Source organism: Cebidichthys violaceus, unplaced genomic scaffold, assembly GCF_023349555.1.
Source record: "Cebidichthys violaceus isolate CVI_PGR_0920_01 unplaced genomic scaffold, fCebVio1.0.p SCAF_21, whole genome shotgun sequence".
NCBI classification, from domain to species: Eukaryota; Metazoa; Chordata; class Actinopteri; order Perciformes; family Stichaeidae; genus Cebidichthys; species Cebidichthys violaceus.
In genome coordinates this window covers 8,944,424-8,962,864 of record NW_027176384.1, presented here as the reverse complement: position 1 = coordinate 8,962,864, position 18,441 = coordinate 8,944,424, and the positions used below count along the sequence as shown (strand labels likewise).

The window sequence follows — 18,441 nt, the reverse complement described above, 5'->3', positions numbered from 1 at the left end:
CTGGGCTGCTTTCCTTAGAACAGCATGAAAGCCCTTGTAATTGTATTTTTATGTGTTTGGTGAGAGGCTTTGTCAGCTTTTGTGTGCTGATGTATGTGTTTATTTATGTGTGTGTGTGTGAGGGAGCTTTTTTGTCTATTTTTTTTTTTTTTTATCTAATTGTGAAAAAAAGATTGAAAATGAATTACATTTTCATCTTAAAAGCACACAACTTTTATTTTGTCTTAACAGGGACAGTGAATGTAAATGTGCCAGCAAGTTCCAACTGTCCCTCAGCCAGATGTTAAATTAGATATTCATTTACCAGTGAAGTGCTACTCCAAGTATTTCATCAATATTTTGATGACTGTAAAAGGGGTTGCTCATAGTAAAGAACACATAGAGACTCATCCGACTCTACAGTTTTTCAGCATCTTTCACGTCTTGGTTTTGGTTTTCCAGCCACAACTTTACTGTTTTGATTCACTCGCACAGCTAGAGTCGTTTCAGTAAAAACTCTCAAACACGACCGTAACCTACCTCCAAAAAGTAATGCACTATAATTTTTATACATCCCACAAAATCAATGGTTATGTAATCCACGTAATTGTGAACCAGACGGTTAAGGTGGATCAGGTCCAAAAACAACAGACTTACCCAGGAGACCGCTGTTTGTGAAACAACAAGTCAACCTTGATTTATTTGTCATGTAACATTTGTACTTGCGTAAAGTCGCTTCTGCAGTTATTCTTAACCCAAACCACAATCTTTTCATAAACCTTTTTTTTTTTTTTAAAAGACTGTATGTATGTAACAAGTGGAAATTGACACTTGTTGCTGGAGAACTCATGACAAATGAGGAGAAACTTTTCGTAAGATATCATGAGGAAACGTTTAAAATTACAATAAAACACATTTCAAGTTAAACCAAAACAGGAGAAAACAGGTGAGGACTAAAAGAGAAAGAATAGAGGAAGTCAAGCTGTACATATAGTCAACAATATAGAACACTACCAGTTTGCACTACAGTGCAAACTGGTAGTGTTCTATGCATTCTATTGCATTGAGTGATTACTCAATGCAATAAAAACTGTATTAATGTAACTTGAAAGCTTCGTCACAAACATTCTTGTCATTAATAAAAAGAACATTCACATCCGTGCCACAAAACTACTGCCATTTCCAACCTTACGTCCCCTCACACAATGCATTTTCTGGCAGTGTCTTAGCAACTGGTATTGTGGCGTCTGGATTACCCAAAAAGCCCTGCAGAGCCCCTGCAGAGCCCCCGTAGGGCCGAACAGAGGGAGACCTCGGAGAGAGTGTGCTTGAGGAAGGGAGACGTCAGGCAGAGGTTGATCTCAGATGGTCCCAAGAAGCTTTAGTGTCACAAGTTGGGCTTATATGATCAGAGTACTTTCATGTTTCCTCTTTTTTTTTTTATTTCTTTGTCAGTTTTAGAGAAATTAAATAAAGCAGATTCGTCTTTTGCAGCTTCTGAAGCTTCTGCAGAGAACGTCTTTAAGAAATAGAACAACTTTAAAAGATTTATTTTTGTAGCTGAAGCGGGACATGAGTTGTAAGGGGGCTGGCTCGTGTTAGTGTTTGGTCCGGTCACCATGGAAAACACCGACTACTCCTCCCACTGGTCCACAAGCCTTGTTAATATTACACCAAGAGCGTATTTACTTGGTTTTTCCCGCACTACGAATCTTAAGCTGAAGAACCTCAAAGATAAGTCACTCTCTAGACAATAAGCTTTTGGCTGGAGATACAGATAGAGGGCTGTTCGAAACCTGCACACACACACAAGCACATACACACTCGACTGAGCTCTGATTTGTGCAATTGATAGGGTCCATTGTTTCCCCAGTGCTTGCCACTCTATGCCCCGTAATGTAATTAAGCTCAGGAGATTTATGCTGCTGTATAGCGGCCCAGAACCTGATCCATGTTGTGTCTGGAGTCGGGCTGAAAAGCCCTCTCTCTGTCCAGCTGCTCCTGATCTCTGCTCTGGCCTCTGTCACTGTGTGGGGCTACAGTGCTGTTCACGTCCTAATTGAAAGCTTTGGTTTGTTGTAGTCCACGTTTTTGTGTCGCATGTGGAGGGAGCGCAGGGTTTAACTTTATTATTTCCCTGCAAATGCCTAGCATGGGAATATTGTCTTGTGTGCTTTTTTTTTTTTTGGTGGCCAAGGAAACGATATGCATGAGAGAAGTTGCACCAGTTTAGCAGGATTGTAATCATTAACAGACATAAGCTTTTTAAATAGAGAACATTTTTCAGCCTCCCACAGAGAGGCATTGCTCAGATCCTCTCCCCTTTTGTCGGCTACAAAGCGTGAAGGTGTACTATTCAACGTTTCTTTTGTTGAAATGTTCTCATCAAGGATTTCTGTGGTGAAGTGCTCCCATTTTTACCAAGAATATGAGTAAAGTGAAAGACTAGCGCTCGTTGGACATGTCTGCTGTCGAGAGAAGAGGAGCCCCAGAGCCTCACTGGGAAAACAGAGCTTCCAGAAACCAGGACTTCAGGTATCCCCGGAGGCTTCTGGCTCGGCCCCGGCATCCAGTCGGCACGAGCAGCTGGCGGCCTGACGGGTCCCGCTCCGCGCACCACGCTCGCAGGGTGAGTCCATCCATGCCCACCCAGCTCTTCCTCAAACTCACAGCCGAGCGGCCTGCTGCCGCCACCGCCCACAACTCCAATATCCCGAATGAAAGACACGTCAAACGCTGCTGAATGAGCCCCATGTAGGGAACATGAGAGAGAAGATCCGTAAGACCCGGAGCATCTGTCCACCTCTCTGACACTAATGAATGTTAAGTAGGTTAGCTGCTGGTGTGCCACTGCCCCACAGGTCATTGTGGCCGGTGGTGGCAGCGGGGCTGTGCTTTTGTCAGGGTGCGCCAGCCCCCTGTGTGACATCTAAAATGGCTGGACCGCTTACTCCTGCACACAATCCCAGCACCAATAGTCGCCATATTGATCCCCCTTGCTTGCAGATTAAAGCATAAAGGAGCTCTGTCCTGCCAGCGGGGGTCCCCACTGACTCCCAGAGCTCATTTCAGGGTCACAGAGTCCTTGCAGCCCCCTGACCCGAACCCCAACGTGAGCACACAGAAACACCGGTGCGAGGCAGGACCGAAACCTTTCCAGGGATGAAGCCCATTAAACAGGATTGGTCGGATGCTCACATTCACGGCTCATTATAGCTGACCCCGGGCTTTCTCTCTCTCAATCTGGGTGCTCGTCTATTCTATCTCTGCCTCGAACCTGGCCAAAGCCATGCTGAGGTGGTCACACTCGCCCTTTGTTTGCCATTGATTGCTCGGCCGTTTGCTTGATTGTTTTCTGAACTGGATCTCCTCATCAGCTGTGTTGCGCTGCATTGTCGAGTTCCTGTGGTGTGCTTTTAAAGTTTTTGTCTGTGCTTTAGAAACTGTGTAGCTCTTTTGTCTCGAAGTTAGTTGGTTTATCGACAAATCCTGCAGCTGAAAGTGAAAACACATCTTTGTGCAAGAATAGAAACAGTCCGTAACTTTACTGTTTTGGTTCCCTCTCACCACTGTCATAGTGTCGTTTTACACTTTGTGTACAGTTAGCCACTAGCTTGCGACTAGCTGGTGAACAGAGTGGAGCATTTAGCAGCTAAAGTGACAGAGATATTTCCCTCAGGAGTTGGTAGAGACCAAAATCAGAGCTAAAAGAGGGAGAATATAGTATTTACATTTGCCAGGTGGACAGAATAAAGACTGAAAATGGATCGGCAGTGTTGCTCTGTTACTGCTGGAAGTTGTCAATAAGCAAATGTTCACTAACACGTTCATCACATCAATTTAAAAGGTGATGATGTTGTGGTCCAAACTTCTTTCTATTAATTATTGCAGGTTCAAGACATTTGATTCCATGCAGTACAGACTTGTGGATTTTGGTTTCCATTTTCTCCAAAGCTGATAAAAGTGCAAGACAGAAAGGTAACCACAAACTGGACTAAAATGAGTTTAAAAGATTATAGCCTTATTTAAATGGAGACAGTAGTGAGACTGTAGTCGTGGACATTTTTTTGTATATTTTAAAGTTAAATGCATCAATATGATGCTCTTGAAGAGGCTAGATCTATGCATTTACGTAAGATAATTAGCTAACAACACGTCAGTCGACTTAAGTGAGGAGACTGACTGTTAACATTACCCAACTTCGCTAATAATAGATTAGCATTAATGATCAATGGTGTGTCCTGCAGTAACGCCACCTGTTTGCTGTTGTGCATTGATGATGATAGAATTGTGTTTGGACTAGTGGATACTGTAACATTAGTTAACCTTAGTTATCTTAAACAATGTTGTGTCCTCAAAATGCCTTGGTGTCTTGAATGCAGCCTGGATTATTCCAGCGCAGGCCGTCACAGTAGTGAGTGTGAAACGCTCTACGTTACAGTGGTACACAGGTTTACATGCTTGTGTATTTCTTCTGTGTGTTAGTGTGTCCTTGCTGCTGACCTCACCAGGATGCAGCTCTGCTCTGTGGCTCTGTGTTCAATGCCTGCTCCCCTTAATTAAAAGTTGATTAAATGCCTATTTATGTGCCCTGACTCACAGACAGGGTGTAATCAGGTGAAACGGAATTAATAAAACATCCAGTGCGGTGCTCAGGAGAGGAGGAAGGGCTCCCCTGAGAAACACAGACAGATGGCGGCAGGAGTCACCCGGGAGAGGAGAAAGCAGAGTGGGAGAGGGGATAAAGCAAAGACCAGTCACCATTCTGGTGATTAGCTCTAAATTGGTAATTTGATCCGGCCCGTTCCACCTACTCATTATTGATAAGACGGACCACGTTTGACCATATGTCCCCCTGCTGGCTCACATTGGCACCGCAGCACTTCCTGTCCGCCCGAGTCCTGCCGGCCCACGCCGCTCTGGCGCTCGCCGGCTCTGGCAGGAAGTACCTTGAGGTGGGGTTTGCGTGGAGAAAGGAGGGGAGATGCACGCCGTCTACACGGGCACAGTGGAAATCCCATCTGCTAAGAATCTCTCTAATCTCATCATCTTAATTGAACAAGGAAAATAGGAGCAGCAATCACTTTAGACAAACCTTATATGGGATTATGTGATGATGGGTCAAACGATGACATCAAAGGCAGAAAGAGGCCATTGAGTGATGCATTAAAAGAACTTTAGCTTTGGGTTTTTTGGCACGTTTTTTTTATTTTGCTTCTTTTTTGTATGTAATTGTATTCTTTATTGTCATTAAAGTAGTTTATAAATCAAACCGTAGTTATTGAGTTCCATTTAGTAGCTGTTCTGGATCTTTTGATTGCGTCACATGATCTTCATCAGCAGATGTTTGTCAAGGAATTGTAGAGAGTTAAAATTTCCACAATTTCACGTTGCACACTTTATGTCGAAATATGACAAATCTAAAGGGGTTTAGCAAACAGTCTTAGTAGTGAAAACATAATACAAAGCATTAAAAAATATATATATATTTAAAAAAAAAGAAGTTTTCAAAGCATTAGTTATGCTTTTTCTTTCCCTCAGATTTTACTCTTTTATCCTTATTCATTTAAATTATGGCTTTTATCTTTTGCCTTATTTTCTGTTTCAGTTAAAATAATTACTCCACATTGTTGTCACCCTAACTCTCCAGCCACTTCATCCTCTACTGTCTCAAAATGTACTTGATTTCACATTCAGCACATAATTAGTAACAACAACGTCATCGGGCAGCGAGCTCCCCGTGATTCACTGGGGAAATTGGTTGATATTCATTATTCCGCTGCAATTAAGGCTTCTATTAAGGATGGAGAGCTGGTGAGATATTTCTGGCACAATGTGCGTAATCACATGTAACGTGCTTTGTTGAATACAACAGGTACGGTCTAAGTGAAGCCAATACACAAAGGCGGTGAGATGGCCAGACCTGACGCTGCCCTCTAGCCTCTCATGGTGGCACTGAATGGGTTTTGAGAGTCTGCCACAAGCTGGCAGAGAGCTCCACACCAGTGCACTCCCAAAGAAAAGGGAAACACACACATGTACACACATCAAGCTCCATTGTCCTCCCACCATGCGAGTCCCTCTTGCCCCCTGTCACCCACTCCGGTCTGGGGTTACAGCCCATGAATGGAGGGCGAGTCCTGGGAGGATCTGCTCTCTTGCTCCCTGGAGTGGACCGACTCTGGAGCTGACTCTGTGCTTCTGGGAGCCGCAGAGAGAGATGGATGAGCCCCTCCGCTGACTGCTGGGCATCGGCTTGTGATGTGCCTCCGGTGATTGATGAGTTAACACATCGGCCCCTGCTCCTCAGGGTCAAACCGACGCACCCTAACCATAAAACCACCATGCTGTCCTGAGGCAGCTACACGTTAAAAAAGAAAAGGGGCAAAGAGACGAGGAGCAGACGTTTTGTAAACTGAGCAGATGTTGGGAGAGTGGCTGCGTGGGAGAGCAGACTCCATCATTGACTCTTCTGCTCCAGTAGCTCAAACCACTGGAAGAGTTTCACAGCAGCTCAATAAGCAAGACAGAGGGGTTATTAATGCAGTGGTGGGGGTTTGGATGTCTCTGGAGAGCCCTCTCACTGTGTGGCTTTACATTTGTTTTGCCAGGCTTCAGTCTTTGTCCTCATCCCGGGGGCCCGCGGAGCAGGAGATTGAGCCACTGAAAGCAGTTCATTTCTGAACCCTTGATTGATCAGTCTCAATCTGACTCTGATAAATCAGTTTTTAAGTTTGAGCATGTACCTGTGCCCTCTTCCTGTAATACATTTTTAATATTTATTTGGCTTGTTTTCTCTCTCTTCTTTCCTCGCAGAGCCCCGTTTATGTGTCTTTTGTCAGCAAGGCCATCTTGTGGGAAAGAGGACTCTGCCACTACACTGTGAGTGCCCAAATACTATTTGAACTTAAATACAAGAAGGCTGTTTTATATTCCTTTCATAAATGTCTCTTACTTTTTTCCAAGGCTTTTTTGTATGCGCCAGGGTTATTGTTGTACACAAAAGTAAAATAAGCAGTGAAAAATATTGTAGTATCCTTTAAGAAAGAGCTGTTGCATGTTTGTAACCATGAAGAGAACTGGATGCAGTGTTGGAGGCGATGCCCAACATGAAGTAAAAAAAAGTTTGACTTCCGAGTATTAGAATTACCCGGATCGTTCGGCAATCTTGCGCATCCATGGGACGGAAAGTGTAAGTCCACCGTTTGGCCACTATGTCAAATATGCCTCAAAACCTGACGCTCTTCCTGGGGGCTTTATTGTACCTGAAGATTCAGTTCAGTATTGATAAATCTGTCAGATATTTTTTAATTCATAATTAGAAATTTAGGACAATTAGTCAAAAATGGTACAAGGAGCTCAAGGTGACGTGTTCAAAGTACTTGTTTTTTAACCAGAAATGATCAAACCAAATCCCAATATTATTGCCTTTCCTCTTACAAGTGAAAAGAAACACACACACACACACACACACACACACACACACACACACACACACACACACAAACACTCTCTCCTCTTCTTCTTCTTTCTCTCGTCCAACACTCAAAAGTCCCCACCTCTCCCCTTTGCTGAAAGGAGTCCGGGAGTGGATGTGCCGCAATTAACAGTGGTGTTGCCATAGGGACAGCAGAGTTGTGTGGGCTGGCTTCCTGTCTTGGCCTCTGGTTAAACAAACAAGTAAAGTCGAGCAGACAAAGACGCTCGCTGGTCCTTACAGCCTCATTTACATCCTCAATGGCCTTCAGCACGTCTGCATTCAGCAAGTTCATCAGGCCCGGCATCACCCTGTGCCGTCCTCCACCTCTCCACCGCTCCTGATCATATCTAGTAAATCACGAAGGCATTGTGACGGAGAAACTGCTCCCGTCAAACAGCGACACAACTTTTACAACAAGCGTGTCCCTGTCTAAACAGACGGGCGGCCGACGAGAGGCTGTTGACCCAGCGCCGTGATTTATATAGGCGGCAAAGCTCCCGTAATGTCACCCGGGACACGCGCTGCAATGGGATGGTCCCGGTCAGAATGCACAGGTGCCCAAACAAGACTACAGAGCTCCAATTTAACACCTCATACATGTGTTTTCTGCTCGAGGAGTTCAAGCAAGGTTTTATGGCTTCAGTAGTGTTTCCTTCAATTGTGAGTGAAGTTTGAAAACCTTTGACGATAAACAGCAGAAATAGTGTTAATCAGACTTTTTTTTTTAACACAGGTTGATCATGTAACACCACATATTTGGTCCTTTTTAAAAGGTGACACATCATGAAAAACTCACCTTTTCAGTGCTGGTATAGATACATTTGGGTATCTGGAGTGCATACCAAACCACACAACAACCCAGTCAGTTTTATTGTGGGCTGCCTCGATCATAAAACATGTGATTCAACAAGCCATTCAGGTTTCGCTCCCCCGTACCAGAGATATCATCGTTCTTATATTATGTTTTCCTTGTCAAAACCTGGTGCCTACATTACCCACAATGCAACAAGATTGCCTGAGTGTGTTTTGGTGTGTTATTCTAATAGCAGCTAATGTAGCCTCAAGCAGAGCTCCGGTAGACTCCCTTCTTTTTCATCTCCACACCCACAGATTTTTGAAAAAAACCTCTTCAGACCCAACCGACGCTGACTCAAGTGATTTCATTCAAGCAGCTCCCTCTGGAGCCACAATATGCTTATGCATATATGCAGTACTACTACTACTTTGATGTGTAAAATGGGTGTAGTTCCCCTTTAAGTTAAGAGTCTGAATACTTCTTCCAGCGCTGTATGTAACGCTGTATCTGAGTTCTGTCACCCTGTGCTGTGTTGTTTCAGTTGGGGCTCCAGGGGACGAGCTGCCGGGCCCTCTGGGGCTGCAAAGGGTGGGGGGGGGGGGTCATTGTCTAACCATCGAAAGTAGAAAGTTGCTCTGAATGCTAAGCTGTATCTGAGCCTGGCTTCTGACACGAGCTGATAATCAGATTTACTCCCCTGAATCCGCCGGACTCCACAATGTGTCCCACTGTCGTCGTCCCCCACTTCGCCCCCTCGCCAGCATCCCCGACCCTTCGTCCTCCCTCCCTCCCTCCCTCCCTCCCCCCGCAGCAAAGCTAATTACACCCCGCAGAAACACAAATCTCCATGATTTAAAAAGTCACTCTTTTTCAGGGGTTTAACCTTGTTAGGGCCTAAGCCTGGCCTTCTTGTGCATCAGCTCTGTGAAGAATTCTCTGTTCCTGCAGACACTGGGACATAGACACACTTCTGTCTTTGCTCGTAGTCGTCCGCCTGTCAGAGGGTTCACTCGGAGGCAGTGTAATTAAGTGTGTGTGTGTGTGTGTGTGTGTGTGTGTGTGTGTGTGTGTGTGTGTGTGTGTGTGTGTGTGTGTGTGTGTGCGTGTGTGTGTTATGTATGCTTGAGTGTTTAGAGGTGAGGGGGGTGGGGGGTGAAGGAGCACACGCAAGTCTGTCCTCTGTAGGCCATCTGGGACTCTGACTAACTAATAGACTTCCTACATTCATCGAGCAGCACTTCTTGTACGTCTCAATCAGGGAGCTGTTGACCACAAACAGGCCCGTAATGACATTAGCCGGTTCTGGCTGTGTGAGGACAGCGTGTGGGTTGCCTGACGCCAGGAGGTCAGCCTGTTTCCTGGGGGCCTGCAGGGGCCCCGAAGGAGCCCACACGCGTGTTCTGGGTGTGTACAGACTGTCCCTTTTTCTAGTGCTGCAAAGTTATATTTTCATTATATAACAAACTGTATGCAGCTCTCAACATTTGATCCAGCTTTAGTATTTAGTAGTTTTCTTCAGAGGGGCACAAATATCTGAATTTAGTTACTCTAATTATGAAGATGCATATTCTATTAAAATTGCACAACTTCATATTGACCTCAGATTTTAGGTTGATGGTATTCAGATAAAAATATTATGATGCACTATTCAGTGGTATTTTAATTTTCAGTTGTGATTCAATTTCACAGTAAGGCTTTCCGTTTTCTTTTCTTTTTATTTCTTTGGATTTAAGTATTTCAAGTGTTGGACATCAATAATGTTAACTTCTGATCATTCAAAGAAGCACACTGGCTAAATGAAAACAAATATGATTGAAAGTATCACTGGATAATTCCAGTTTAATACATCTCTGGTCTTATTTTTGAAGTTTTGGCCATTGTTTCATTTCAGGAGCAACGTCAAGTCCCTTAAAGCAACAGACACAATCAGACAGATTGTAAACAAACCAACAATTAAATTAGATGTATAACTTCATTTAGAAGGAAAGTTTGTTTGCACAAAGAGGTAAAACTCCAGCAAAAGTACATAGAAGAACTTCATTTCTAAATCTGATTAAGGCCACAAACCGAAACACGTTGGCCCAACGACATAAGGCAAACAATGAATTAAAATAATCAGTTACAAGAGATTAAGATGAAAAAATAATGGACCGGAAATAGTATTTTAATAGTATTTTTTGAGTGATGTGTGAAAGTGTAAACTGCTCTTTACGGCTGGACCGTGCGTGTGAGATAAGACTCGGGACACGCAGCTTTGTCCTACTGTATGTATGATCGTGGGTGCATTAAAAGAGCTTTTGCGTAGGTTGTAATGACACAATTGTTAAAACATCCGTGCCCCAACCTGTTCTGCAGAAGGTCAGGAGTTTGATGACACCAGCCCGAGTCTAGCCTCACAAAGCCCTCCTCAGCCTTTTGATGGGCCTGAGTGACAGGTAATGAGGAGGCCGTAGGGGAGGAAGAGGAGCGAGGAGGAGGAAGGCTCCCCCCGTCACCGGCTCTTGTTCGGCTGTTTCTACCTCACTTCTTCTCCCTCTTTACATCACAAGAATGCAAATCTTTAAAGCCTCCAGATCTGAGAAAAGGGAATCAGTGGAGATGGTGCAGGGATTTAAAAGCTGATCCTCCCTGTGTGAGTCACAGACAGTGACCCCCGCCATCCTCCCTCCCTCTCTCTCTCCTCCCTTTCTCTCTCTGTCTGAAGCTCTCCTGGTTCATTATTGTATTCAGACAGATGTATCTGTGCATTTTCTGTTTGTTTTTATTGTGTGTTAAAAGGGTGAGGAGCTGAACTTTGTTTTAGATGAAGCTCAAATCCAAGTCAAATAGAGCCCTGCATCTGTGGGTTATTTATTACAACTGTTTGCTCTGTAAAGGCCAGAGAGGGACTGAATGAGTCACTGGCACCGGGGCTCTATGCGCTGGGCTGGCTTTCACTGGTTGGCGTGCTGCCGGCAGTCGTCCGTCCCTCCACATTTCAATATTGACCATCCCGCCTGCTTTTATCTCTCGTGTCCCGACCGTGTACTCTAAAGAGTTTTATCACCCTTGAGATAATGTTCTGCCTCCTTTATATTAATGAGGAGGAAGGTTGTGGGTGTAAGGGGAGACAGCTGGAGTCAAGAGGTGTGTGATCTGTTTCAGCAACACAAGGGGGCAGTGGTGGCACCATGTATCATTTGAATTCTGCTCCACTAACAGCACAGCAGGGATTCTCATTCAGGCTTTTATTTTGTAGTAGCATGGGACACAGATGTTTCACAGAGTGACTTTTATTTTGTAGTGTTACAAGGTTAAAAGGGAGAATAACAAGTGTGTGCATCGTGAAAACAATACAAATGTATTTATTTGCATACAAACAACTACATTAATGCAATCTTATTGATTCTTTATTCAAGATCATCCTTTATTTGACAATTCTTTATTTATTTTTTATTTATTTATAAACTTTGCATTTTCTATAATTTTGTTCTATTTATAATTTTAGATAATGCAGTTACTTGGGTATTTATTTTTACTTATTTTATGTGTTTTATTTGATTAAAGTATGATATAGTGTATATATTGTATTAGCAACATTTTAATTAACTTTGCACGGCTGCTGGTATTTGACGATGTCACAAGTTCATGCATGAAACACAGGATCACATAACACATGAAAATCCATCTTTTAAGGTTTCCAGTATTGGGTTTTGTGTGACAGGCCATCTTGGGGGTCAGGTGTTATAGAATCAGAATTAGAATTTTCTCTATTTCTTCTCTTCCAGGCCCACAATGGTCCACATCATCGTCCCTTATTGTGTCCACGCTTCTTGTCTCACATGAAGGCTCGTCCTGAGGACCTCAGACCTCCTTGCTTTCTGAGCTCCAAGTCCAGACCGCTACCTCCATCCCGGGAGAACACGGCAAAAACGCACACTCTCGCCGCCCCAAAGACACAAACGCTGGACGGTGAGGCTTATCAACAACACACCTGGTGCTTTCACTCCATCGCAGCCAAACCAGGAGGAGGTCACTGGCTCCTTTGACTCCACAGCTCTGCTCATTAACGATTTTTCTCGCCTTTTCTTCCCCTCCTGGAGCAGTGCAGGTAGAGGCCACCAAACTCGTCGTTAGCTCTTAATCTCTCTCTGTGGTTGTTTGGTTAAGTGCAAATCTCCTCTCTGGCAAGGAAGTGCCCACAGCGCCGCCCTCCTGGTGGTCTTCTGATGGGAGTGAAAGGCCCGGGGCCGGGAGACCTGCCGCTCCTTTCAGAGCCCGGCCTCTGATGTGAAGGCATTTCTTCCCAGCACACACCTCAGCTCCACAGCAGGGCACTGCTTTCACCATGCTGGCTGTGTGTGTGTGTGTGTGTGTGTGTGTGTGTGTGTGTGTGTGTGTGCGTGCTCGCAGATAGCAGAGGAGGGGGGCATTTCTTAGCACCGGGGTCTAATACTAATTATTCTGCCATATGGTGGTCGGCTCCCTCACAATCGCCCTTAACCCTGCTCCCTGAAGAAACGTGCTGCGCCCTGCGCCGTGGCTTTGCACTCCGACACATGTCATTCACATGCACATCGGCACGCACAAAGCATACACATGCACCAGTTCACGAACACTGGTGTGTGTGTGTGTGTGTGTGTGCGTGTGTGTGTAACAGATGGGAATGGCAGGGCATTGTAAGAGGAGGCAGTGCAGAAATGTGCTCTCCAATGCGTTCTCTTTATCCCCCTGTGCTGACTCCTCTTGGCGGCAGACCCCCAGGAAACAAGAGCAGATTGTCTGACACCCTCCACCCCCCCTATCTCACACACACACACACACACACACACACACACACACACACACACACACATTCACTCTCAGCGGTCAACAAAAAAATCGGAGAAGAGAGAAAGGAAGGGGTGTGCTGAGGCAAAGGGGGAAGAATGGAGGAGGTGAAAGGGAAATGGGCGGTGCTGGATGGAGTTGATGTTTGTGGAAGAGAATCTCAGAGTGATGAAAGGAAATGTTCAGGAGAAGAAAGAGGATTTGGAGAAGGGAGATAATGGGTGTTGTGGGAAGAGAGATGGATGTATAAAACAGTGCTACAAGTGCTGTAGGAATGAGTTGGGCTATGCACGCTCTGTAGCGACGAAAAGATGCTAGCGTAAAAGTAGCCTAGTTTTAAAATACTATATATATATATATAAAAGATGTGCCTCTGGTCTTCTGTTTTATTAGTATAACTAGGTAACTCAGTCTTTTAGATTATCCAACATTAAGCTCTTATAAGGTATTTATCACAGAGCCGTAGGGCTGTGTATTGGCAGGAATTTGGCGTTACAATACTCATCATGTCACATGGGTTGGGATTCAATATAAACTGTAAGCAAAGGGATATATTGTGGTTTTTAATCTAAACTTTTTTTAACTGAATTGGAATAGTTGGATTTCCAACATCATGTAACTACTTTTTGTGCAATCTGAGATGTGAGTCTTTCTTTCTGTTTTTAGTGTTTTAATGACTGTTTTTAATGTTTCAATGAATGTTCTTAATTGTTTTTAAATCTCCTTTTCTTTTGCATTATGTTTTGATGCTTTTAATGGTTTTATGTGAAGCACTTTGAATTGCCTTGTTGTTGAAATGTGCTATACAAATAAACTTGCCTTGCCTTGCCTTGCATTTTAAACTGTTAGATACAAATCAAAACAGTGAGTTTGAGAATCAATACAGTAACACAAAACATAATATCCTAAACCCGTAAGAGTAACTCAGTCTAGTCGTATTAAACTTAAATATACTTTGGATTTGTCTGTCGTGTTAGTCACTGCAAGTTAAAGCCGATTGAACTCAGTGCTCAGTTAATCTCCGTGTTATTCATTTGAGGTGTGATGGACCCAGTTTATTTGAATATGGCCTAACGTTTTGTTTGAGTAACGACTCAACTTCTTCAAAACCGCAAAAACTGCCACTGATATTCCTCAAACACTTGTTTCAGGACACCTGTAACTGACATAGATATTCTGTCCTCGGGTCTGGTTACTGTTGTGGATATTGAGTTTGGAAACAGGCAGCTGCTCCAGCCGGGCGATTTCTCGCTGCTTTTGTTAGCAGGCCGACCCACCCAGCAGGGAAAGCTAGCGTTGACCCAGGACTGAGCAGAGTGGGAATGTCATGGAAGCAGACACTGGAAGTTTAAAAAAATTATTTTCACCATGTCGGCCGCTGAAAAGTGGCTTTTATAAGAATCTTAACACCAAAATCATTTCTTGGATGCATTTTGCCAAAACAATATTTAACGTCAGCTTTTTTCGTCTTTCTTGAAGGTTACTTCCATCTCAATCCAGACAGAAGAGTAAATGGTGTGCAGATGGCAGGAAGGCGCTCTGCTGTTGTTGTTCCCTGTCCTCCACTCCCTGCTGCTGCTCCACCACCATCCACCGTGATTCCAACACCTCCCCGCCAAAACACCCTTCACGGCGACTTTGAGAGACAACAAAGCAAGTCGAACACAGCGCCGGCATCTCCATCCTATGAGCAGCCTGCTCCGGAGGGAGAAACTGAAGTTCAGGAGACGGAGAGGGAGAGAGCACCACAACCTGCTGTGGTGTCCATCCCGGAGTCGGACTGGAAGCTCCATCCGGAGCCGGCTGGACCAGAACTCTCACCTCCGCCGGCCTCCACCATCTCCCACGGGTCTCTCTCAGATTTTAGCCGTCCACCGTCGAGCCTGTTCAGCCGCAGCACTGACCTCGCCAGTGGCAGGAGCAGTGTCCTGTCTGGTGGTAAAACTTCTAGATTACCTGCGGCCTCTTTTGTATGTGCTTTTAAAACGTAATGATTGTGTTAAATGAGGCTACAGTCTAATTTTCCTCTGTGGTTTTGCAGCAGATATCAGAGACTTGGACCCAGAGGGCAGCGTTTGTTTCTCGCCGCTCCAGCCTTGTCCAGTGATGAAGTCGCCTTCGGCTTCTTACCCTCCGGCGGGATCCAACCCTCGCCAATCACCCACAAATGCTACGGCCACCCCTCCGCTCTATGAACCGCTATTTGGCCAAACCAAACCCCTCTCCCCTCCCTTACAGTCAGCTGTCCTTCCTCAATCAGATAAACCTCTGAGCAGGAGTGAAAGCGCTAAAATAACAAAGAATCTCCAACTAGTTGCATCTGTAGATCCCGGTCTCCACACATCCTTGGCCTCCGATCATGGCCTCGTTACCCTTGCTTTCCCCTCAGCCACTTGGTCTTCCTGCCCGAGTCCACAGAGGACCACTCCCCACTCCTCAGGGTCAGGACCAAAGCTGACCCCTTCTGCATCAGTGACTCGGCTGGACTCTCATCGCTGGTCTGTCCTGCCTCCCATCTCTCCTGTCAGAGGTGAGAAATGAGCTCTGCCGGCCGCATATGTCTCGTTCACAGCCTCCTCCCTGCCCGGCGCTGCGCTCCTGCCCGTGTTCTTAGGAGTCCGATTGTCTTGAACATGGCTGGACATCCACCCGTAGACAAAGAGACTGGGCCAGACACAGAATTCAAAGCCTGCTTCCATAGTGAGGCGTTATGATGCTCCTGCCCCCATCAACACATTGTGAAAGCATTGCTGTCAGCCTGTTTTTCCCACCTCCTCCCACCCCGTAATAAATAACGCAGAAAGCTTTTCTTTTTCTTCTAAATCAGCAATAGAAAGGAGGGCTTTTGATGAAAAGCTGGTACCGTTTGATTCCCTCTTCAAAGGCGTGAGGCCCCAACAATAGAAGTCGGGGTGCCTACCTCGTGTGCCGTGCCTCTCAGCCTCGGCTCCCCCGTGCCTCCACTATTCTCTGGGCTCTGAGAGAGAGACGTGAGGCCGATGGTCATAAATCCACACTGACCAACCGCTCGCTGACGGCAGAACACTGAGGAGGCACGCCACAATAGAATACCTCCGCAGCTTTCCTGCGGACGCTAATTTACCGTTCCCAATGGGGATAAAGGACGGGGCCACTGACATCTGACTCCTCCTGGAACTTTATGAAAGAAAGCAAACAATGTGGAAATTGTGTAGGGATTTTCTCTTTTCTATCAGAGACATCTACTGTTCCCTGTGTGGTGCTGTGCTGCGGGGGGGCCCACGCTGTATCAGAGCACGCTGTTCTCTTCACGGCAGACACAGGGCGAGTGTCACTGGTTCATTTATTTCACTGCAGATGGAGGCAATTCAAGCTCAACGTGGCTTCAATGTGGCGGCGTGTAAAGCGTAAAGGATCATTCTGGTTTACTACAACTTGGGTCTACTTTCATAGTTTTGGCCGTCACTTCTAACTATTAAGATGACAACACTGCTACTGTGAAGTCTGACAGGGAAAGAAACACAGCAACCACTGGACAGTTTAGCCAGATCATCTAAATCACTTTATTTGGAGGTTCAACCAAAAGTGTGAACACCAGAAATGTCAGTAGAAGTCCAGCATCGTACAGGAGCTACAACATGTAGAGTTGAACCAGACAGCTGGTCTGTCAACTGTGATGGTCACTTGGTTTTCCTCCTGTATTTCTGTGTGCAGTGTTGTTACATCTAAGAGTTTGGTTGTAACGTTAGTATATGCAGCATCCAGCATTAACACTGTGGAGGATTGACTCAGTCCATAGAGCCGTGAAGCCCCCCCCCCCCCCCACTGCTGCACAGAGCGCTTTCGCCTTTTTTTTTTAAAAAAGTTTATTAATATTGATCGCCCAAATTGCACCAAATTCGACACTCCCTTGGTCCCTTTTTGCAGAGAATGAGGACTGTAGATCACTTGCACGTTGAAATTGCTTTCGGAACAGATTTCTTTCCTGCTGCCCTCGTTTTAGTCTTGTTTTAACGTAGAGTCTCGCCCAAAATGATGAGATAATCTGTAAGACGTTTTGTAGAGGGTTATAAGTGCTTCCTTGGAAAAGTATGTGGGAGAAGAATTTGGTGGTTTTTTTTAGTGGTAGATGAGTTTCTGCAGCAGCAGATTACATTCAAGCATGTGAGGTATACATAGTGTATCTAACTGATGGGAGACTCCTCATCTCCGTCGGCCCTTTTTGACCCCCAGCGTGATTTTTCAGACCCCCTACCATCCACAGCGTGACCCTGAGCTGACCATCTCCAGAGTGTAACTGTCCTTGACAATGAAGCGGGGCACTGTCCTGTCCTGGCCTGGCCTCTCCATTCTGGGCTCTTTTACCACCGGCACTGTGACCGGGAAAAGAGGGCCACAGGCACACAGAGAAGGCCTTGTCTGCCTCTAACTCTTATCAAACTCACTGACACCCCCCCCCCCCTCCCCTCACACCGCCACCTTTAACCTCCCTGAAAAACTCACCCTGACTCAGTGCAGCCCTCCGCGTCTGCTGAGAATGACAGCTGAGTTGACAGCAGCAATATGCTTTGAAGTGTCAAGTCAAGTCCCTCCATTGTCTCTCTGAGCGGAGCGCCAGGCCGCTCAAGTGCACAATAGTGCAGCGATGTGTGCGTGTCGTTGTTCACATACTTGACTGTGTGAGGGTGGCTCCATGTGTACATTTAAACTTGTCCATGTGGGCAGACACCAAGGAGCTGAGTTTGCCTTTTTTCCTTTTAGTGCCTCTGTATATATTATCCTTTTGTCCGGGCCCAAGCTGTTCTGCATTTCTAATGTGAGAAAAGCCTCGACAAGTCTCTTTCACGACGACGACAAAACACACCACCCGGTGAAACTGTTTCTCCCGCTAATCCTCTGATTCCTAAACCAGAGCGAAACAGTTTTGTTTTGATGGTTTGAGAGGAGATAAGTAACTAGTGATTAGCTTGACGTTTTTTTTTACCATTCCTTTGAGTGAGGTCTTTGGTAATTAGAGCTTAAGGGAAGCGGGTTTTGCCCCGTGTTTGTTTATTGAAGGTGAGATGAGACTACTTTCGCCCCAGAGGTCTAACTGTAACGCCGGACTCCACCCGAGGGGCTTCACTCATGGAGGTCCCGGCTTGTGTTGGGAGTTTTCCACCTGTCAGAATGTAAAACCTGGAAGGGACAGGCTTTAACTAAACCCACAACAACGTCCAGCCAAGATTTATAGTCCGATAGCTGCACAAGAAAATGTCCTCCGGGAGCTTTCCTTTAGACGTCGGCTTCTGTGGTGTTCTTTATTTATTTTCATCTCAACAGCTATCAGTCCAATCCACACCCCTGAGATTTACTGAAATCAAAACAAGCAGTTAAAATACAGTTTGATGCATTCTTA

General features: G+C 45.3%; 1 protein-coding gene across 5 annotated transcripts in view; it reads left to right on the top strand.

Moving 5' to 3' along the window:
- The window catches only part of LOC137877374 (histone-lysine N-methyltransferase 2D), a 61,107-nt gene that overhangs the window by 8,939 nt on the left and 33,727 nt on the right, over positions 1-18,441 (top strand). For 4 of the 5 annotated variants that reach the window (XM_068717241.1, XM_068717243.1, XM_068717240.1 and 1 more), the window contains 4 exons: positions 6,796-6,861; positions 12,023-12,206; positions 14,544-15,002; positions 15,106-15,594. In XM_068717241.1, coding sequence (XP_068573342.1) covers positions 12,077-12,206; positions 14,544-15,002; positions 15,106-15,594 — 1,078 coding nt within the window. In that variant the 5' untranslated portion in view covers positions 6,796-6,861; positions 12,023-12,076. The remainder of the gene's footprint in view (positions 1-6,795; positions 6,862-12,022; positions 12,207-14,543; positions 15,003-15,105; positions 15,595-18,441) is intronic. The other variant, XM_068717244.1, reaches the window with a different exon arrangement.